We start from the raw sequence: 23,463 nt of genomic DNA, 5'->3' as shown, positions 1-23,463 counted from the left end.
CGGGCAGATCACGAGGTCAGGAGATCGAGACCATCCTGGCTAACACGGTGAAACCCCGTCTCTACTAAAAATGCAAAAAATTAGCCGGGTGAGGCGGCGGGCGCCTGTAGTCCCAGCTACTCGGGAGGCTGAGGCAGGAGAATGGCGTGAACCCGGGAGATGGAGCTTGCAGTGAGCCGAGATCGCGCCATTGCACTCCAGCCTGGGCGACTAAGCGAGACTCTGTCTCAAAAAAAAAAAAAAAGAAAATTAACTAGGCATAGTGGCACATTCCTCTAGTCCCAGCTACTCAGGAGGCTGAGGTGGAGGGATTGATTGAGCCCTGGAGATTGAGGTTACAGTGAGCCGTGATCACATCACTGCACTCTAGCCTGGGCAACAGAGCAAGACCGTCTCAAATAACAACAGCAACAACAAACGCTGCCTTCATCAGGTTACCATAGACTCACCCATTATCATTCAACCCCTGCCCCCTGCCCATCTTCTTTCTGGCATTCACACATCCGCCTGAATTATATATTCTTACTTCTCCCTGTTTTCCGTCATTTTTATGATTCCTTCTAAAGTGCATTTTATCTCAGCTTCCTGAATAAGTATGATTTTAAGTACCAAGATTACTAAATAAATTCAGAGAAAGCAGCTTGCCCTTGATTTGTTACAAAAGAAATACAACTCTATGGGAGACAGACATTCTCTTTTTCCAGACTTCCTTATAATATAATGGTTACCATTGATTGAGCTCCATCTATGAGACTTAGTGCTTTACAGACATTATTTGTATTAATTTATTTAAAAATGATTTTAGGCTGGGTGCGGTGGCTCACGCCTGTAATTCCAGCATTTTGTGAGGCTGAGACGGGCGGATCACGAGGTCAGGAATTTGAGATCAGCCTGACCAACATAGAGAAACCCTATCTCTACTAAAAGTACAAAAATTAGCCAGGCGTGGTGGTGCGTGCCTGTAATCCCAGCTATTTGGGAGGCTGAGGTAGGAGAATCGCTTGAACCTGGAAGGCAGAGGTTGTTGTGAGCTGAGATTACGCCACTGCACCCCAGCCTGGGCAACAAGAGTGAAACTCCATCTCAAAATAAATAAATAAATAAATTTTTAAAAATTATTTTATGACATATTTGTATTTTAAATATTTAATTAAATTAAAAATGAACTATTTATGATTCATTTGTTTCTTAAGTAACTCAGAATAAACTATTTTGTTATAGTTATTTCATAGCCATGTGGGTATATTATTATCCTCATTGCATAGATGAGGAAACTGAGACTCAGGGAAGTTAAATGACTTGTCCCAAAATGCACAGCTAGTCAGTGACAGGCACAATTCAACCCTAGGTTGTTCAATCTTATTCTAACATACACAATCTTAACTACTAAGCTACCATACTTGCATATTCAGGACTAACCCAGCGTAAATGTTACATCCTTGATATTCTCTCTTTTGCCTTTTTATACAACAGGGAAAGGCAAGCTCTAAAAGTAGAAGGGAGTGTCAGCATTCTGGTATTTAGAATGAATTCATTGAAGGGTAAGGAAGTTTACCACGTGCCAGTTCTCAACTAGGCACCAACAAACAATGGCTTAGAAAAATAGGTTTAGTCCCTGCCCTCACAGAGTTTCCACCTAGAAGACTCTCCAAACAGGCAAATAAGCATTCATTTAGGACACTTATTCAATAATATTATTGATCAGTCACTATGTGCCTGGCACTGTGCTGGGTGCTGGAGACAGGCAAGGTGGACAAGACAGACTGAGATTCTCCTCTACCAGCTTACAGTCTGCTGGGGAGACAGACAAGTAAATAGGCAAGGACAACGTGACATGTATTATTATGGCAGAAGTTCTGACATTCTCCTAGAAGTAGGCCCCGACAGGAGGGTTAGGGAAGGCTCCCTGGAGGAGGAACACCACCCTTTTCTGCTCATACTCTTGGAGTGAGGCCAAGAGACTGCTGAGCTGTCTTGACTTGTCCAGGCTGTCAGAGTGATTTCCAAAGTACTCTTTCATCTGTTGGCCAACTCAATGGTAATAGCTAACAATTACAGAGCGTTTAATATGAGCCAGGCACTACTCTAGTGCTTTACAAAACATTTCTCATTTCATCCTCCCAGGAACCCTAGCTGGGAGCATTTCTGTTTACAGAAGAACCTGAAGCACAGTGAGAGTAAGTCACCCACCCGACATCACACAGCTAGTCAAGGGAAGAGCCTAGCTTGGCACCCAGGCAGAAGGCTCCAGCATCTGCACCCCTCCATCACCCTCAACTGCCTCTCTGTGTAGAAAGCCCCAAAATACCAAATGCATGAACCCACTCCTCAGAGCTATAGTTGCTCAGAGGTCATTTTTGTTCACAATAAGCATAGGGACATAGCCAGACCTGTGCTGGTAAGTATTTAACAACCATCTCCCCAGATGTGCAGCATTTGCAGATTTCCTTGGTGTAATTACTCCCACCATGGTTAATTTCAAGCTACCAGTGTGATGTCTCTGAATGTGGAGTTGGGAGAAGTGCAATCCTATCATTCTATAGTATTTCCACCATACACACACAATAGGTATAAATAACCTTGAGCACGTGTATAATGGTATATGTAGGAAAATAATCAGGAAGCGATACATTCTGAGGATTTGTTACCTTTGTTTTTAATATAATTTATTTAGTTTTAAGTTTATATAACTTAGCTTTTGACAATGGCTATGTTTAACGATGGTTTGCAAAAGTTCCTGAAAATTTAGCAGTCAGCTCCTGTGAGCCAGTACAACACATTCCAGCATTTCGCTAGATATCGTCCCAAGTTCTCTGGCTTGATTCTAAGCTCTAATTACCTGCCTCTGCTTCCTTTGCAACTTTAGGTGCCCTACAAAGTTACCCCCAGGGAGAGAAGGGAGAAGGCAGAAGTGTTAGCAAGTACTCAGCACCTGCTATGTGGCAGTCATTGTGGTCAGTACTTTATGTTATTTCATTTTACACTCACTTTAATCTCATAGGAAAGAGATTAATACATGTACATATTTTGTTTGCACATTTTTGCCATTGTATTCCCAGGGGCTTGGACTATGCCTTACACATAGCAGACACAAAATTCATGTTTGTTGAATTAATAAATGAACGAAAAAGCTGAGGATGAAACCGACTCCTCAACCTGCATACAAGGCCCGCTGTGATCTGGCCCCTGCCTCCCGCTCAAGCCTCCCTTCCCACCTTGCCCAGGTGAATCCATCTCACCTGCACGCGGCTTGCTGCTAGACACTGCCAAGACTACTTGGCTTGTGCTGTCTCCACTACCTAGAAGGCCCTTCCACCATGCATCTTTCTTAGATCAGATTTCCCCAGAAACAGACTCTAAGAGATTAAAGTGCAGGAAGTGTGTTGACAAGAGCTCTTGGTAAGAACCCTCATAAAGAAGTGAGAGGGGAAAAAAAAAAAGGGACAAAAAAGAAAAAGAAAAAAAAAAAAAAAAAACCAGAAGTGAGGAAAGCGGGACTGGGCAGGAGAAAGTCGAGCCGTGATGCAGTTGCAGCAGAGGCCTCATCCAAATTGATGGGAGGCTCAGAATATGGGATGGATTTCAGAACTGTGCCATATTGAAGCAAGGGGCAGGACCTTTTTACCCCAATTTGTACCTCATCATTGAATGAGGGCCATCTGTGGATGGGGGGATAACTTTGGGTGAAGCAGCTCCCTTTGCCAAAGGCATGGTCTGGGGAGAAACTAGGCTTTGAGCCACCAGCAAACAAAACTCTGGGAAGCTGGGGAATGAGTGCCTTGATCCTAAAGGGGGATCTGGGCTGCACATTCCACCATGTACCTTCTTATTTCTTACATATGCCCAGACATGTTTTGTTTTTTTGTGTTGTTGTTTTGTTTTGAGACAGTGTCTCTCTCTGTTGCCCAGGCTGGAGTGCAGTGGTGCAGTCTCCACTCACTGCAACCTCCGCTTCCCAGGTTCAAGCAATTCTGGTGCCTCAGCCTCCCCTGCTGGGACTACAGGCAAGCACCACAATGCCCGGCTAATTTTTGTATTTTTAGTAGAGACAGGGTTTCACCCTGTTGGCTAGTCTGGTCTCGAACTCCTGCCTTCAGGGGATCTGCCCGCCTCGACCTCCCAAAGTGCTGGGATTACAAGCGTGAGCCACCCGTGCCTGGCCCTAGCTATGTTGTTTAATAGACTTTATATTTTAGAACAGTTTTAGGCTCATAGTGAAATTGAGCAGAGGGTACAGAGAGTTCCCAAATACCCACTGCCCTGACACACACACAGTCTTTTCCATTATCAACACCGCTCACTAGAGTGGTAATTTGTTACAATTGATGACCCTACTTTGACACATCATTTTCACCCAAAGTCCATAGTTTACCTTAGGGTTCTCTCTTGGTGTTGCACAGTCTATGGGTTTGGACAAAAGTATAATGACATGTATTCACCATTATATAATCATACAGAATAGTTTCATGCCTTAAAGATCCTCTGTGTTCCACCTATTCATCCCTGCTTCAGCACCCCGTACCCCTGGCAACCACTGATCATTTACTGTCTTCATATTTTGCTTTTTCCAGAATGTCATATAGTTAGAGTCATACAGTATGTAGCCTTTTCAGATTGGCTTTTTTCACTTAGTAATAGGAATATAAGGTTCCTCCATGCATATTACTCCATGTATATTCATGGCTTGATACCTCATTTCTTTTTAGCACTGAATAGCATTCCACTGTCTGGATGTACCACGGTGCATCTATTTATCTATTCACCTACTAACAGACATCTTGGTTACCTCCAAAGTTTGGCAATTATAAGGAAAGCTGCTATAAACATCCATATGCAGGTTTTTGTATGGACGTAAAACTTTTCCTTTGGGTAAATATCAAGGTACATGATTGCTGGATTATTTGTAAGGATATGTTTAGTTTGTAAGAAACCGCCAAACTGCCTTCCAAATCTGTACCATTTTGCATTCTCACCAGCAATGAATGAGAGTTCCTGTTGCTCCACATTCTTGTCAGCATTTGGTTTCACTCCCCACTTCACTCAGCAGCTAGCTGTACCAGAGAAGGTTGTACATGAGTTATGTGACTCTATATAATAAAGCTAAGTCTTTAGGTGCCACCAGTTCTAACTTTAGGCAGTAGAGCAGTAATGGTTAAGAACATGGGCCGGGCGCGGCGGCTCACGCCTGTAATCCCAGCACTTTGGGAGGCCCAGGCGGGTGGATCCCAAAGTCAGGAGTTCAAGACCAGCCTGGCCAAGATGGTGAAACCCTGTCTCGGCCGGGTGCGGTGGCTCAAGCCTGTAATCCCAGCACTTTGGGAGGCCGAGGCTGGCGGATCACGAGGTCAGGAAATCGAGACCATCCTGGCTAACCCAGTGAAACCCCGTCTCTACTAAAAAATACAAAAAAACTAGCCGGGCGAGGTGGCGGGCGCCTGTAGTCCCAGCTGCTCGGGAGGCTGAGGCAGGAGAATGGCGTGAACCCGGGAGGTGGAGCTTGCAGTGAGCTGAGATCCGGCCACTGCACTCCAGCCTGGGCGACAGAGCAAGACTCCGTCTCAAAAAAAAAAAAAGAAACCCTGTCTCTACTAAAAATACAAAAAATTAGCCGGGCGTGGTGGCGGGTGCCTATAATCACAGCTACTTGGGAGGCTGAGGCAGAGAATTGCTTGAACCCAGGAGGCAGAGGTTGCAATGAGCTGAGACTGTGCCACTGCACTCCAGCCTGGGCGACAGAGTGAGACTCTGTCTCAAAAAAAAAAGAACATGGATGCTAGAGCCAAATTTCCTGGGTCCATTTTCATGCTCTATCATGTCTAACTGGTTGACTTTGGATAAGCTGCTTAACTTCTCTGTCCCTCATTTGTTTCATCAATAAAAAGAACAGTACCTACCTCTTGAGGTTGTTGAGTTAATGTAAAGCACTTAGAACAGTGTCAGGCACAGAGTAAGCCCTCAATAAATTTCAGTGAATGGGCCAAGCACGGTGGCTCACGTCTGTAATCCCAGCACTTTGGGAGACCAAGGCAGGGGGATCACCTGAAGTTAGGAGTTCAAAACCAGGCTGGCCAACATAGCAAACTCCCTGTCTCTACTAAAAGTACAAAAATTAGCCAGGCATGGTGACATGCACCTATAACCCAGCTACTCAGGAGGCTGAGGCAGGAGAATCACTTTAATCCGGAACAGGAAGGTTGCAGTGAGTTTAGATTGCGCCACTGCACTTCAGCCTGGGCACTCCAGATGGAACAAGACTTCGTCTCAAAAAAATAAAATAAAAATATTTAGTGATTATTACCAAAGACGTGTATATTTTAAACAATTCAGTTTAGATTGTTAGAAAATGACCGACTAGAAAAAAATCCTTGAAAGTCTTGGTTCTCCACAAGAACCCATGGAAAGAGATGGATTTTTAGCCTTCATTTCTTTTTTTTTTTTTTTTTTTTTTTTTGAGGCAAGTTCTCACTTTGTCACCCAGGCTGGAGTGCAGTGGCACAATCATAGCTCACTGCAGCCTTAAACTCCTGGCCTCAAGTGATCCTCCCACCTTGGCCTCCCAAAATGCTTGGGATTAAAGGCAGGAGCCACCATGCTGGGCCATCAATGGCTACATTTTTTAAATCCTCACACAGTGAAGCAGTGTATCAGACATTCCAGAGTAATAATCCCAGGTATTCAGTTGAAGACTTGGTAGCAAGTACAAGTGAGACAGTTTTTCTGTGTTCACGCAACAGAAACCAACTTCATGTTGATAATGGCATTCCAAGAGCCGTAGCTTCCCACTGATGTTCAGATGCTAGGTCCTGGTTTTATGGACTCAAGGAGGCAAGTTACATCCTTCATCCTGAGCTATTTTGTGCACTGTGTGCTTAAAATGATGCAAGAATTAAACAATCACAAATCTGCATGTCCTAAGTGACCATTTCCTCCATCCTCCCCTCCATACAAGTGATTTTCCTCTCTAGAGCCCTTTAGCTGCTAGAGAAAAAGATACGAGGAGATTTCCTGTCTGCTATGACTTACCTACCCTCTATCCCTCATTCCCCAGAGAAGCAAAGGGCCAGGAAGAGAGAAGGAAGAAGAGGGGATATGGGAATATAGGGAACTCTCCAAGGAGAAGCAAGGTAGTCATCCTCTTTCTCCAGAGCAACTATTTTCCTGGGGCCCAAGGAAAGGTGACGCGCCTATTGAGACTCTAATGAGTGCAGCAGCCAGGTTCTGTGGTCTCATTTTCCAGTGTGAAATCCTTTGTTCAGGGTGGCTTTAGCCATAACACCACAGAGGCCTGGAGACCGCAGGTTGCTGATTGGTGCAAGTTTCTTTGTTTGGTCACTAAAAATATATATACTAAGGAACTAAAATGAGCCAGAAATATTTCTAGGCACCAAAGGGAATAATACAGACATTGTTCCTTTCCTCAAGGAGCCTACATCAGAATGGTGAAAGACAGACAATAAGTAAACAAACAGATCAACAAAATTCTGTAAGATGGGCTGGGCACGGTGGCTCATGCCTGTAATCCCAGCACTTTGGGAGGCCGAGGAAGGTGGATCATGAGGTCAAGTGATCAAGACTATCCTGGCCAACATGGTGAAACCCTGTCTCTACTAAAAATACAAAAATGAGCTGGGTTTGGTGGCGCACACCTGTAATCCCAGCTACTCAGGAGGCTGAGGCATGAGAATCACTTGAACCTGGGAGGTGGAGGTTACATTGAGCCAAGATCACACCACTGCACTCCTGCCTAGTGACAGAGCAAGACTCTGTCTCAAAAAAAAAAAAAAAAAAATTCTGTAAGATGGTTTGCAGGGACTAGTATGCAGAGCACAAAACAAAACAGGATGATGCATCTGCATCACTGGGTCGGTGCAACTTCAGATTGAATGGCTAGGGAAGGCAGCTTTCTGGAAGTGCCATTGACCTGAATGACAACAATATGTCTTAGGCCAGGTGAGATAGCCGAACCTGTAATCCCAGCACTTTGGGAGGCTGAGGTGGAAGAATCACTTGAGCTTAGGGGTTTGAGACCAGACTGGGCAACATAGTGAGACCTCGTTTCTACAAAAACAATCAAAAAATTAGCCGGGCATGGTGACGTGCACCTGTAGACCTAGCTACTCAGGAGGCTGAGGTGAGAGGATAGCTTGAACCCAGGAGGTTGAGGTTGTAGTGAGCCGTGATCGCACCACTGCACTCCAGCCTGGGTGACAGAGTGAGATCCAGTCTCAAAAAAAAAAAAAAAAAAAAAGAAAGAAAGAAAAGAAAAGAAAAAAAAAGTCTCAATGTTCAGTTTGGGTTAGATAGTATTTTGCTTTGGAACCCTCTATGAGCTGGGGCATCCCTCTTCCCACAAAGAGACAAGCATGAAATTAGATGCCAGGCTGCATCTAGAAAGGTATGAGAACTGTCTCAGCAGGGAATTGCTTCAGCACTTCTACACCCTGCCACAGTGGAAATGTCAGTTTACAGAGCTAGCTGCCTCCACTCGAGCTGCTGTTGGTCTTCTGTCCCAGTGTATCTGTTCCATAGTGCTGGTACTAAAACCACAACAAAAGCACCTTGCTGTCCAATAGCTCCAACTACAGTGCTAGCCAGACTGTGTCTCCTGTGGACCCGGTTTGCAAATTTCTCACCCTTGCATGGCAAGCTCAGTGCATGCAAACTGCTCTGTCATTTACAGCATCATCATCAAGTGATTGTACTTTACAGGAGATAAAACTTCACTTTAAAAAAAAAAATCTGCTGCTGGGCAATGTGGCTCAGGCCTGTAATCTCAGCACTGTGGGAGTGCAAGGTGGGTGTATCACCTGAGGTCAGGAGTTCGAGACCAGCCTGGCCAACCTGGTGAAACCCTGTCTCTACTAAAAATACAAAAACTAGCTGGGCATGGTGGCAGGCACCTGTAATCCCAGCTACTCGGAAGGCTGAAGCAGGAGAATTACTTGTACCCAGGAGGCCGAGGTTGCAGTGAACTGAGATTGCACTCCAGCCTAGGCGACAGAGTGAGACTCCATCTCATAACAAAACAAAACAAAAAAATCTGCCATGTAATCAAACAAGAGAAAAAAAAAAGTAAAGATTCATTATGAACGTAAGCAACTCCATCCAAAAAGGAAGCTGTTATGGTTTGACCATGTCCCCCAAAGTTCATGTGTTGGAAACATAAGCCCCCAGGGCAACACTGGTGAAAGGTGGGATCTTTAAGAGGCAATTAGGTCATGAAAGCTCTGCCCTAATGAATAGATTAAGGTTATCTCAAGAGTGGGATCATTATTGCGAGAGTAGGTTTGTCATAAAAGCTAGTTCAGGCCGGGCGCGGTGTCTCATGCCTGTAATCCCAGCACTTTGGGAAGCCGAGGAGGGTGGATCACGAGGTCAGGAGTTCAAGACCAGCCTGCCCAAGATGGTGAAACCCCGTCTCTACTAAAAATACAGGCCGGGCGCGGTGGCTCAAGCCTATAATCCCAGCACTTTGGGAGGCCGAGACGGGTGGATCACGAGGTCAGGAGATCGAGACCATCCTGGATAACACGGTGAAACCCCGTCTCTACTAAGAAATACAAAAAACTAGCCGGGCGAGGTGGCGGGTGCCTGTAGTCCCAGCTACTCGGGAGGCTGAGGCCGGAGAATGGCATGAACCTGGGAGGCGGAGCTTGCAGTGAGCTGAGATCCGGCCACTGCACTCCAGCCTGGGCTACAGAGCGAGACTCCGTCTCAAAAAAAAAAAAAACAAAAAAAAAAAACAAAAAAAAAACAAAAAAAAAAAACAAAAAAATTAGCCAGGCGTGGTGGCACGCGCCTGTAATCCCAGCTACTCCGGAGGCTGAGACAGAGAATTGCTTAAACCTGGAGGGGCAGAGGTTGCAGTGAGCTGAGATTGCGCCACTGCACGCCAGCCTGGGCGACAGAGTGAGACTCCGTCTCAAAAAAAAAAAAAAAAAAAAAAAAACTAGTTCAGTCCCCACACTGCTCTCTCTTGGGCTTTCTTGCTTTTCCTCTTTCCACCATGAAATGATAAAGCAGGAAGACCCTCACCAGATGCTGGTCCCTTGGACCTCTCAGCCTCCAGAACTGTAAGAAAGAAATATGTTCTTTATAAATGATCCAGTCTGTGGTATTCTGTTATATCAGCACCAAACAGACTAAGACAAAAAAGCTGGCTAGACAATAAACATTTCATATCCCTCCAAATTCTCTTTTGGTGTTTTTAATATGCATTGGTACATTTTCCACAATTTTAATCAGCATAAATACACAGGTCTGTATCTTAGTTTTTTCTACTTTACATTTTTCATGTAATACATTTGCACTTATTAATATTGTTCCCATGTGTCATTTAAACAGCCTTATAGAATCAAAGCATATTGAAATTCTTTTTTTATTTTTACTTATTTCTTTTTTTTTTTTTTTTTCCTGAGACAAGGTCTTGCTCTGTTGCCCAGGCTAGAGTGCAATAGTGACATGATCATAGCTCACTGTAACCCTGAACTGGGCTCAAGTGATCCTCTTGCCTCCGCCATCCCAGAAGCTAGGACTACAGGTGCCAGTCACCAGGCCTAGCTAATTTTTAAATTTTTTTTGGTAGACACAGAGTCTTGCCATGTTGCCCCGGCTGGTCTTGAACTCCTGGCCTCAAGCGATTCTCCTGTCTCAGCCTCCCAAAGTTCTGGGAGTACAGTCTTGAGCTACTGCACCTGGTTTTCTTTCCATTTTTGAGGATTATAATTGCTTGAGATTTTCCAAATATATTATACAAGGTCTAGCTAAGAACTTAGTAGATTTCTTTATTGTGGTCTTTTTTCTCTCTTTTGCCTTGTAGAAATATCCCACAAAGTGAAGTAACCAAGTCAACAAGTGTGAACAATTTTATAGCTCTTGTTAAATTTACTAGACAGCTCTCAGGAACGACAGAGCCAGTTTACAGCAGGAGCCATTAGTGGGTGTGGACCTCTTTTCTAACATCTGCTTCTAAACTTGGCTTTATCATAGAAAGAGATAAAATCATTACAAACAATTTGAAGGAATTCTTTGTCTTATAAAAAACATTCTGAAAACCTTTCTGTATTCCCACTAGTAGGTATAGTTAACCTTGTAACTCCACAAACAGACCACTTTACACACCTGCCTGGAGGCCTTTGTTTTTGCTTGCCCCTCTCTGAAATGCTCTCTCCAGGTGATCAAGTGGCTTGCTCCTTTACTTAGCTATCTACTCAGGTAAAATCTTAGCCAAGATGCCTTTACTCTTCACCCTACTTAAAATGTCCCTCTGCCCCACCCTGAGACTTTTAACTTGCATAGCCCTCATCATCACCTGACATAATATGTACTTCTTTGTTTTTATAGATATTATCTGTGCCCCTCCACTGGGATGTCCATTTCATGGGAATAAAGACTTTGTCTCTTTCATTTGCTTCTATATTCCCAGTGCCACGAAGATGCCTCGTACATAGTAAATGCTCACTAACTATGGTGGAACTAATGAGTGAGTGACTGAAGCAAGTGTCTGATTACATCATCATTAATTGCTTGGCATTCTGGAGTTAGTGCTGAAAAGCTGTGTAAGACTAATTGGTGGAGCTAAAAAGTTTGCTGGCTGGTGTCATGGTTCATGCCTGTAATCCTAGCACTTTGGGAAGCCGAGGCGGGAGGATCACGAGGTCAGGAGTTCGAGACCAGCCTGGCCAACATAGTGAAACCCCATCTCTACTAAAAATACAAAAATTAACTGGGTATTAGCCGGGTATGGTGGCGGGCACCTGTAGCCCCAGCTACTCGGGAGGCTGAGGCAGGAGAATCACTTGAACCTGGGAGGCACAGGTTGTCGTGGGCCGAGATCACGCCACTGCACTCCAGCCTGGGCAACAGAGTGAGACTCCATCACAAAAAAAAAAAAAAAAAAAAAGTTTGCTGGTCATGAGTTTTTTTGGGTTTTTTTTGTTTTTTGGGGGTTTTTTGAGACAGAGTCTCACTCTGTTGCCCAGGCTGGAGTGCAGTGGCTCGATCTCAGCTCACTGCAACCTCTGCTGCCCTTGTTCAAGCAAGTCCCCTGCCTCAATCTCCCTAGTAGCTGGGATTACAGTCTCCTGCCACCGTGCCCAGCTGATTTTTGTATTTTTAGTAGAAATGGGGTTTCACCATCTTGGCCAGGCTGGTCTTGAACTCCTGACTTCGTGATCCACCCACCTCAGGCTCCCAAAGTGCTGGGATTACAGGTGTGAGCCACCACACCCGGTCAATGAGTCCTTTTAAAACATTGACGGGCCTGGCACGGTGGCTCACACCTGTAAAACCAGCACTTGAGAGGCCAAGTCAGGCGGATTACTTCAAGTCAGGAGTTGAGACCAGCTGGGCCAACATGGTAAAACCCTGTCTCTACTAAAAATACAAAAATTAGCCAGGCACAGTGGCATGTGCCTGTAATCCCAGCTACTCGGGAGGCTGAGGCAGGAGAATCGCTTGAACCCAGGAGGCAGAAGTTGCAGTGAGCCAGGATCATGCCGCTGCACTCCAGCCTGAGCCACAGAGCGCAACTCTGTCTCAAAAAAAAAAAAAAAAAAAGGAAAGAAAAAGAAAGAAAGAAAGACACTAATGGAACTTCTGAATGGTCTCCTGTCAAAAATGCATACTCAGAAAGCTTAGTGAGTGATTTCAAGAAGCTGGATCTGCTAACGTTCTCAATGAGTCCAGAAATCTCAGTTTTAGAAGCATTGCTCTAGTAACTACATTGTCACCTAGAAAACATAAACAGGTGGCCCAACAAACCACACTTGTTTTATTTTGGTTCCTGAAGGAGAGAAAGGCACAGAGGTTGTTTCTTAAGTTGTGAGTTAATTGCCCAAAATTTAAACTGCAGAAGATTTCACGTAGGAAAAACAATCCGTATTTCTTAATTCCATTGAAAACTCAGAAGGCCCGGGAGCACTTGGCCCACAGTCCTAGCTACACATGAGCTACGGCAGCCCCACCTGGAAGGTGTCCTCTTCCCTTTACTCTAGTCCCCACTGCTCCTGTGGCTTCTATGGTTTTGAAGCAGAGTATTGGTGACCGTTTATTATTAGGCTTGCACTGTTGTTTTTCTTTTTCTTTTCTTTTCTTTTTTTTTTCTTTTCTTTTTTTTGAGATGGAGTTTCACTCTGCCGTCCAGGCTGGAGTACAGTGGCATGATCTTGGTTCACTGCAGCCTGCGCCGCCTGGGTTCAAGTAATTCTCCTGCCTCAGCCTCCCAAGTAGCTGGGACTACCCATGCCCGCCACCACATCTGGCTAATTTTTTGTGTTTTTAATAGGATGAGGTTTCACCACATTGACCAGGCTGGTCTCGAACTCCTGACCTCAGGTGATCTGCCTGCCTCCACCTCCCAAAGTACTGGGATTACAGGCGTGAGCCACAGCACCCAGCCACGCGCTGTTGTTTCCTTAAGCCTGAGTTAAGAGGAAAGCAGAACAGACTCTGCCTTCCTTTTTCTGAAGTCAGGATCATTTCATTCATGTCACATGCCTGGCCACTGCAGACATTTGACTTTAGAACCCTTGCCTAACTCAACTATAAATAATAAGGTTGAGGAAACTAGGACCCAAAAATAAGAGACTTGTCCAAGTTTATGGAGGCTGTTGAACTCTGGTTTTCCTAACTGCCGTATGTGTATTTGGTCTTTGCCCCTGGTTCCTGGCATAAGGCTCCTAAAAACGCCTGACATTTCCTTGGCCGGGCACGATGGCTCACACCTGCAATCCCAGCACTTTGGGAGGCCGAGGCAGGTGGATCACCTGAGGTCAGGAGTTGGAGGCCAGCCTAGCCAACATGGTGAAGCCCTGACTCTACTAAAAATACAAAACTTCGGCTGGGCGCTGTGGCTTACCCCTATAATCCCAGCACTTTGGGAGGCCAAGACGGGCAGATCACCTGTGGTCAGCAGTTCGAGACTAGACTGACCAACATGGAGAAACCCCGTTTCTACCAAAAATACAAAATTAGCCAGGCATGGTGGCACACACCTGTAATTGAACCCAGGAGGCAGAGGTTGCAGTGAGCTGAGATCACGCCATTATACTCCAGCCTGGGCAACAAGAGTGACACTCCGTCTCAAAAAAATAAAAATAAATAAAATGCAAAAATTGGCCAGGCGCAGTGGCTCACACCTGTGATCTCAGTACTTTGGGAGGCCGAGGTGGGTAAGGATCTCCCAAAGTCAGGAGTTCTAGACCAGCCTGGCCAACATGGTGAAACCCCATCTCTATTAAAAATACAAAAAATTGGCCGGGCGTGGTGGCTCACTCCTGTAATCCCAGCACTTTGGGAGGCCAAGGTGGGCGGATCACAAGGTCAGGAGATCAAGACCATCCTAGCCAACATGGTGAAAGCCTGTCTCTACTAAAAATACAAAAAAAAAAAAATTAGCCGGGCATGGTGGCACGCACCTGTAATCCCAGCTACTCGGGATACTGAGGCAGGAGAATCGCTTGAACCCGGGAGTCAGAGGTTGCAGTGAGCCAAGAATGCCACTGCACTCCAGCATGGGGACAGAACGAGACTCTGTCTCAAGGGGGAAAAAAAAAAAATATATATATATATATATACACACACACACACACACACACACACACACACACACAAATTAGCGGGGCATGGTGGCAGGCGCCTGTAATCCCAGCTACTAGGGAGGCTGAGGCAGGGAGGATCTCTTGAACCCAAGAGGTGGAGTTTGTGGTGAGACAAGATGGTGCCATTGCACTCCAGCCTAAGCAGAAAGAGCAAAACTCTTTCTAAAAAAAAAAATAATAATACAAAAATTAGCTGGGCGTGGTGGTGCATGCCTGTAATCCTAGCTACTCAGGAGACTGAGGCAGGAGAATCGCTTGAACCCGGGAGGTGGCGGTTGCAGTAAGCCAAGATCGTGCCACTGCACTCCAGCCTGGGTGGCAGAGTGAGACTCCGTCTCAAGGAAAAAACAAACAACTCTTGAGCAATGAGATTTGATGCTCTTCTGGGTTGGTGAGTACACTAAGGTGCTAGGAGGGTGGTGTGTCTGGAGAGGGCATAGAAGCTTTCCCTGATCCCCATACCTCGCCCTGTGCATCTCTTCCATTTGACTTCCTGAGTTGCAGCCTTTATAATAAACTGATAAACATAAGTAAGGTATTTCCCTGAGTTCTGTGAGCCATTATTTCAAGTTATCGAATAGGGGGAGGGGGTTATAGTAACTCTTGATTTGTAGCAAGGACAGCCAGAAGTGCCAGAACCTGAGACTTGTAATTGATATGTGAAGTGGGAGGAGCCTTGTGGGACTGAGTCCTTAACCTGTGGTGTCTATGCTAGTAATAGCTTTGGGCAGCGAGAAATAACAATAAAATCCTAAACTGCCCAACGGACTAAACAGAGCCTCTCTTGGTTAAAGAGACCCCATAGTAACCTTGAAAACTGAGTTCTCTGTCATGGTGGGATAGGAGGTTGGACACACCTCATTATACCCTCTCCCTAGCTAAGCATGATAAGGCTTTCTTTCATAAGGGCTTACCAGAAACCAGCCCTTTCAAAAGGCTCTCGTATCAACCAACCATGTGAGGCTGCCATGATAAGAGGCCACTGACATGGAGTGGTTCTGGCCAGTCTACAAAGAATGTGCAGTAGGGGTTTCTGTGCCCTCTGCTTCATCTTTTGAGGTCAGAGGGCCAAAAACTCTACCCTCAGATCATGCTATCACCACCGTTTTTGTACATGGAACCCACAAAGGGGCATGAGGCTCATGTTTCTCCTTTCATAAATATTCACAACTCCTGCTATAGCTTATTGAATATGTATATTCAGCCAACCTGCTCAGTATAAATTCCTGTGCCCTTTGCCACTCCCTTGAAGCATCTGTTTCTGGCTTCCTGCCAGCACCTACACTTCCCAGCCTGTCACTCTGCAGGCTGCAACGCTTTATGAGAAAGAAAACTCTCTTTTCCACATGTATGGGCCTCGTCATTCTCAGTTGACAGTAGTTATTGTCAGAATTGAATTGAATTTTAGGATATTCATGTAATGTTCACAGAGAATTGGTTGTTGGTCTTGGAAAACACCCCAGACTAACTCAATGTTCTTTCCATTACACTGCCTTCACAGCTGAATAAAAAGCCAAGAAACTTAGAGTGTCACTAGAAACCACGGACAACTGCAAATCAATCAAAATTGATTTCAAAAGAATCAAACTGCCAGGTATGGTGTGCTTCTAATTTCAGCACTTTGGGAAGTTGAGGCAGGAGCATTGTTTGAGCCCAGGAGTTCAACACCAGCCTGGGCAACATAGTGAGACCTCATCTCTATTAAAAAAGAAAAAAAAATGTAATAAATGAAAATAAAAGAATCAAAAAAAAATTTTTTTTTTTTTTTTGAGACAGAGTCTTGCTCTGTCATCCAGGCTGGAGTGCAGTGGTACAATCTCAGCTCATTGCAACCTCTGCCTCCCAGATTCAAGTGATTCTTGTGCCTCAGCCTCCTGAGTAGCTGGGATTACAGGCGCCCGCCACCACGCATGGCTATGTTTTATATTTTTAGTAGACAGGGTTTCACCATGTTGGCCAGGCTGGTTTTGAACTTATGACCTCAGGTGATCTGCCCACCTGGGCCTCCCAAAGTGCTGGGATTATAGGCATGAGCCACCACTCCCGGCCAAGAAACAAGCTTTTTAAGGTCATCTCTGTACATCCATCAAATACTCAGAGATACCCAATCAATGCTTGACCTAGTGAATGAGCAAATAAAATGACTGAATCCATTTTCAAATTGCAGTTTAATCTGGGGAAAAGTAAGATTCATTTAAAAGCCCCTTTTCACTAACAACTGAAAGTGTAATTTTATTTCTGACCAATTGTCTTATTTTCAACGGAATCAACTCTATCATATAAAATACATAGCTCTAGCTTACCCTCAAGGTTGATATACAGCAAATTCAGTAATTTTCTTAACCTAATGTGATCATTTGGTTTAAAAACACTGTAGGCTCCTTTAAATATCCAGAGTTCAAGTTTTAAGTCATCAAAACTCATGATTTGTCCTGATTCCAAGAGATAAGAAACAGGTGACCTGAGCTGCTGGTACTAGGAACCACTGCTGCAGAGAAGGCAATGTTTCTTCTGTCTGACCATTGACAGCAGGCAGTCAGACCTGAGCCCCTACTCTGTCCTGAAAATCCATTCCTCTCTGTCTCCTGCTAGGCATTCCTTCTCTTTGGGAAGTTATTCTCCACTCTGACCAATGGCAATGTTATGCCCTAGAGTAATAAATGAGAGTTTAATTTTAAAAAGCATTTCCTCCTGAATATTTATATCATCCAACCCCTGAGGACACTAACTGCCACTGCTAGTGGCCCCTGTATCTGTTTTCTTCTTTTTTAGTAATAGACTTCCTATTTCTAGCCACATAGCCACAGGCAGAAGTAGCCATGTGCCTAAGTTCTAGTAAAGGGGATGTAAATAGAAGTGTCATGTATAACTTCCAGAAAGGTCAGGCTGCCTGGAATGTGGACATGACAGCTGAATCTCAAACAATCATTTTAGTCAATAAGGCTGAAAGCCACTTTTGGTTAATTGGCAGTAATTGTGTTTGATTAAAAATTTGTGCATAAAACAAGTTTTCACTATTTCCACTGAGACGCTCTCACTTCTGCACCGTGGATGGATATGTGAAAATAATGTTCCTCGTTCTGTTTGTTTATATAAATAAATGCTTTTAAAAATTTCTTATAGTTTTATTTTCTGTGTCCCTACAGAAAACCTCATTCACCTCTGGATCCCGTTCCATAAAGTGGTGTTTGGGACCTGTCAGCTTTCCTCATTGCCGAGAGGGCTATCAGTGTTAGGGCTATCTGGAAGTGTGGCCTTGATGTTTGTATGAATAATGCCTCTAATAACATTCAGTACCAGGTGGAGGGAGAAAGGTTATTAGTATCCCTCCCTCCTTCCCTCCCTTCCCTTTACTTCCTTCCTTCCTTCTTTTCTTCCTTCCTTCCCTCCTTCCCTCCTTCCTTCCTTCCTTATTTTCTTCCTTCCTTCCCTCCTTCCCTCCCTTCCTCTCTCTTTCTTTTATTTTCTTTTCTCTTTTCTTTTCTTTCTTAAGACAGGGTCTTACTCGTTACCCAGGCTGGAGAACAGTGGTGCAATCATAGCTCACTGTAACCTCAAACCCCTGAGCTCAAGTGATCCTCCTGCCTCAGCCTCCTGAGTAGCTAGAACTACAGGCATGCACCACCATGCCCAGCTAGTAGTAATTTTAATATGTGATTAAAATACACATTTTTCATTCCCTTTAAAACAAAAGCTGCCACCCTACTAAAATGATTTTTGAAGCTGGACCGTGGTAGAGGGTTTTGTGTGTATGTTGCTTTTTTGATTTTTGTTTTAACGTGCTCTGGGGGTGATGGAAAACCACTGTTTCCACATCTTGAGCTTTAAATTGCCATATCCATTTCATCTCTTGTGCTTATTGTGAACATACTAACCATATCCATATCTAATCCAGGGATTTTCATTTGCTAATTCCAAGAGGGAAGGGTAGACCATGGTTAGACACATCCAGTCACCACTAGGTAATGTTCACACCACATTCTGAAGAGTTAACTAAAATACATTGCTTTTCATTTTAAAGTGAATGATTTTGAGGTAAATTTCAACCCTATTTCTGAATTACCCATTTCAATTATATTTATGAATTATTAAAAGCTAATAGAACTTCATAATATAACAACAAATATAGATAATTAAAACATGTTAATACAAAAATAAAATATATTAGCAGACTTCTAGTATCTTTGTGAGGCTACTGAATCTAAATGAAAATGTTTTCTTTCTTACTTGATTTTTCATAATTGCCTTCTGTAAGAGTTAGGATACAAATAGAGTTGCTAAAACAAAGCAATTTGTCAAGCAATTCTGCAGTTTTGCCAAAACAGCAAAGATGTAAATAAGGTAGAACCCTTTGAGAGCAGTGTGTGTGTGTGTGTGTATGTGTGTGTATTTTTGTAGAGATGGGGTCTTGCTCTGTGGCCCAATCCTGCCTTGACCCAAGTGCTGGGATTACAGACTTCAGCCACCACACCTGGCCCATAAATATATATTTAAATGAAAGGAGGCAACACAATGTAGCAAAAATAGTCTGGAAGATGGGAGAAAGACCTGGGTTTGGGTCTTGATTCTGTCTTCTACCAGCTATCAAATGAGGTCAATTGCACCTCTTAGGATAGTTATAAGGACAACTGATATCTTGCCTGCACATAGTGGGTACTCAGCAAGATGAATTTCCTTTCTCCCTCCACCTGGTACTGAATGTTATTAGAGGGTACAGAGCCATTATTCATGAAAACATCAAGGCCACATCTCCAGATGGCCCTAACACTGACTTAGCCTGGTCAGCGATAAAGAACGCTGATAGGACCCAAACACCACTGTATGGAGCACGATCCAGAGGTGAGTGAGGATTTCTGTAGGGACATGTAGGGAGATAGGAAGATAAGACCCTCAACCCCACACCCAGGCCTTAGGGGAATCCAGGGACAGCCAGGTCTCATGGCAATGGAACTGTACTTTGGGGACCTGAAGACCCTCAGTCGCAGGTTTTGGGGATTTCCTACTTACGGGTTTCACCATTACATTGTCTTGGCGACTCTGCCTCTGTTTCTCCTGTTCCTGCTGCTGTTGACTAACTGGCTTTGATGCTTTGTATTCAAATGCTCCAAGAGAGACATTCTTATTGTAGTCTAAGCTGCCTCTGTTTCACAAATCTTTTGTAGCAAGCTGTTTTCACAGGTCACTGACCAGTCTACAGATTGGCTTTTTCTGGGTCAGGTATCTTCTCCTTACCAATTAGCTTAGCCAGGGTGACAGGCGACATGGCCAACTTTTCTCTGGATGCATCATGAACATGGAAGACATTCAGATCATAGTAGGTTGTTTGTCTATTTGTTTCTAAACTGGTAAAAACATTTGTCATGTAGAGTTGGAGGAGAGAAGGTCATTTGTCTATCAAATGCCAAGTTTTGGAGGATGTGAAGAGCAAAGACTCTTCAATTTCCCCTCAAAATGTATTTGATGTATCTCACTGATTCCACCTCCCTCTCTACAGTTCAAGCATTCAGGACTTCTATTTGCTTTTTTTTTTTTTTTTTTTTTTTTTTTTTTGAGACGAGTCTCACTCTGCCCCCAGGCTGGAGTGCAGTGGTGTGATCTCGTCGGCTCACTGCAACCTCCACCTCCCAGGTTCAAGTGATTCTCCTGCCTCAGCCTCCTGAGTGGCTGGGATTACAGGTGTCCGCCACCACCCCTGGGTAATTTTTGTATTTTCAGTAGAGACGGGGTTTCACCATGTTGGTCAGTCTGGTCTCGAACTCCTGACCTTGTGATCCGCCACCCCCACCCCCCGGCCCCACCAGGCTCCCAGAGTGCTGGGATTACAGGCATGAGCCACCATGCCCAGCCAGAACTTCTATTTTCTTCACACGTCTCTCTTGCTCTTGCTCTCTCTATTTCTCTTTTAGGCCTACAAACCTGTGGTGTTTTCTGTCTGGAATACCCCCACTGCATCCTCTCGGCCTGGCTGAAATGTCTGCTCCTCAAGGAAGTTTTTTCAGACTCCCACACTGCATCCAGCTTCCTCTGTTATAAGCTCCTTGCTATTACACCTTGTGCTTCCTCTTTCAAAATATTCCTCCTGTTTATAATTATTTGTTTAATATCTGTCTTTCCTGTTGACTGAGACTCAATAAAAGCAAGAATTTCTCTCTTGTCATTGCTGTTTCCTCAATATCTGGTCTAGCTCCTGACACTTAATGAAACTTAATAAACATTTATGGAATGAGTGAGCTTTTGTTAGAATGACCCCCAACAATCTCAATGTTGGGCAGAACCAAAGTAAGATGTTTTGGAATGGCACTAGTGGTAGGAAAAACTCAAATTTTTTCCTCCGCTGTCACGCCACACAACAATAAACACAGAAAACTTCTGTGATGAAATGTGGGGGATTCTCCCCACTACAAGCAAGCAATCGATACTGCATTAGACACCAGCCGGGTGCCCTCCAATTCACTTCTGATACTGTCTCCCCAGAGATAGCGTCAGATCCCGTAGACCAAGGGCTCAGTGCCAAAAATTCATCTCCCACTTCAGACACCAGTGACAAGTCCAGGCATCCACAACCTCTGACTGACCAGCTTCAAGTTGGGGTTCCAACGACCCGGTCTTTGAATGTGATTTATTTGCTAGAGTAGTTCACAGAACTCGAGGAAACAATTACTTACATTTACTGGATTATTCCTAAGGATATTTTAATGGATACAAATAAACAACTACATGAAGAGATACATAAGGTAAGGTCTGTGTACAGGCACTTCTGTCCTCATGGTGTTGGGATGGGCCACTCTCCTGGTTCTTGCATAAGTTCTTGTTAACCGTTCACTTTCTCAGAAACCTCCACGTTTGGCTATCCAGAAGGTTTTTGTTTTGTTTTGTTTCGAGATAGAGTTTCGCTCTTGTTTCCCAGGCTAGAGTGCAATGGCGTGATCTCGGCTCACTGCAACCTCCGCCTCCCAGGTTCAAGCAATTCTCCTGCCTCAGCCTCCTGACTTGCTGGGATTACAGGCACCTGCTACCACACCTGGCTAGTTTTGTATTTTTAGTAGAGACGGGGCTTTTCCGTGTTGGTCAGGCTGGTCTTGAACTCCCAGACTCAGGTGATCCACACGCCTCAGCCTCCCAAAATGCAGGGATTACAGGCATGAGCCACTGCACTCGGTCTTTTTTTTTTTTTTTTTTCTTTTGAGACAGAGTCTGGCTCTGTCACCCAGGCTGGAGTGCAGTGGCATGATCTCGGCTCTCCGCAAGCTTTGCCTCCTGGGTTCAAGAGATTCTCGTACCTCAGCCTCCCAAGTAGCTGGGGTTACAGGTGTATGCCACCATACTCAGCTAATTTTTGTATTTTTAGTAGAGAAGAGGTTTCACCATGTTGGCCAGGCTGGTCTCGAACTCCTGACATCAGGTAATCCACCCTCCTTGGCCTCCTAAAGTGCTAGGATTACAAGTGTGAGCCACCATGCCCAGCCTTATCCAGAAGTTCTTGAACCCTGTCTTCTGGGGCATTTTATGGTGACTTCACTGGATAGGCATGACTGAAGTATGGATAACCTCATTGAAATGTGATTGGACAAAAAGGATATGATCTGGTCGGGCACAGTGGCTCACACCTGTAATCCCAGCACTTTGAGAGGCCAAGGTGGGCGGATCACAAGGTCAAGAGATCAAGACCATCCTGGCCAACATGGTGAAACTCCATCTCTACTAAAAATACAAAAATTAGCTAGGCATGGTGGTCTGCACCTGTAGTCCCAGCTACTTGGGAGGCTGAGGCAGGAGATTCGCTTGAACCTAGGAGGCAGAGGTTACAGTGAGCCAACATCACGCCACTGCACTCCAACCTGGTGACAGAGTGAGACTATGTCTCAAAAAAAAAAAAAAGATATGATCTAAACCCTGCAAGTCCTGTCTGTTCAGATTCTTCCTGGCCTCTCTACAGCATTTCTACCTCTAGGGTATGGGGCAGGACCCTCTCCGGAATGAGGGTCTCATGACCCACAATCAGATTAGGGTCCTGCCATGGGGAGGTCAAAGGAGGGCAGGGAAAGATCAGAGAAAGATATTCTTTTTACAGTAATAAGGGCTGTGGGAGTTATGAGCCAGGAACTATGTGTGAAAACCAATATATGTGGCTAGGTGTGGTGGCTGACACCTCTCATCCCAGCACATTGGGAGGCCAACACAGGAGGATTACTTGAGCCGAGGAGTTTGAGACCAGGCTGGGCAATGTAGTGAGACCCCATCTGTAAAAAACAAAAATAAAAAAATTAGTTGGGCATGGTGACATGCGCCTGCATTCCCAGCTACTTGAGAGATTAAGGTGGGAGGATCGCTTGAGCCCAGGAGGCTGAGAATGCAGTGAGCCCTGATTTGTGCCACTGCCCTCCAGCCTGGACAATAGAGCAAGACTCTATTTCAAAAAACAAAATGAAACAAACACATGAAAATACATATATATTTATTTATAAATATAAAAGAAAAAATATATGTGTGTGTGTATAATAACACAACTAGCATATTGAAAAATTGTATCTGGACAGGTGGGAAGCTTTCCAAGTATGTCCTTGGGAAATGACTCAGGACAGTAAATGAGTGGCAGGCAGTAGGAAGGGGGCCAGGCCCTGTGATAGACCAAGTAACAAACAGGTCCCAGAGCAGGAAGGACAGGGGCAATGTTCCTCTCCCTGCACACGCTCCACCTTCTGACTCCCCCACCTCACCCCGGCAGCCTCAAAGGAGCCTCTCCAGGGCCACGCTGGAACAGCAAACATGGGATTTTGTTTGCTGACTTGGCTCAGCAACAAGGCCTCACTCCGACCTTTTCTCTCCACAGCATTACAGAGAAAGAGTACGTTGAAAGTGGGAT

General features: G+C 44.6%; 1 protein-coding gene across 1 annotated transcript in view; it reads left to right on the top strand.

The window, feature by feature from the left end:
• Nucleotides 1-11,404, top strand: part of LOC105475122 (synaptic vesicle glycoprotein 2C) — a 270,506-nt gene extending 259,102 nt beyond the window's left edge. Inside the window, exon 13 of the mRNA XM_011730131.2 lies at nucleotides 10,586-11,404. Within this exon, the coding sequence (XP_011728433.2) occupies nucleotides 10,586-10,622 (37 nt within the window). The 3' untranslated portion in view covers nucleotides 10,623-11,404. The remainder of the gene's footprint in view (nucleotides 1-10,585) is intronic.
• The last annotated feature ends 12,059 nt before the right edge of the window (nucleotides 11,405-23,463 follow it).

The sequence above is a fragment of the Macaca nemestrina genome, chromosome 6, assembly GCF_043159975.1.
Source record: "Macaca nemestrina isolate mMacNem1 chromosome 6, mMacNem.hap1, whole genome shotgun sequence".
Lineage (NCBI taxonomy): Eukaryota > Metazoa > Chordata > Mammalia > Primates > Cercopithecidae > Macaca > Macaca nemestrina.
Note: the sequence above shows the minus strand (reverse complement) of the source record. Positions and strands in the feature narration are given on the sequence as shown.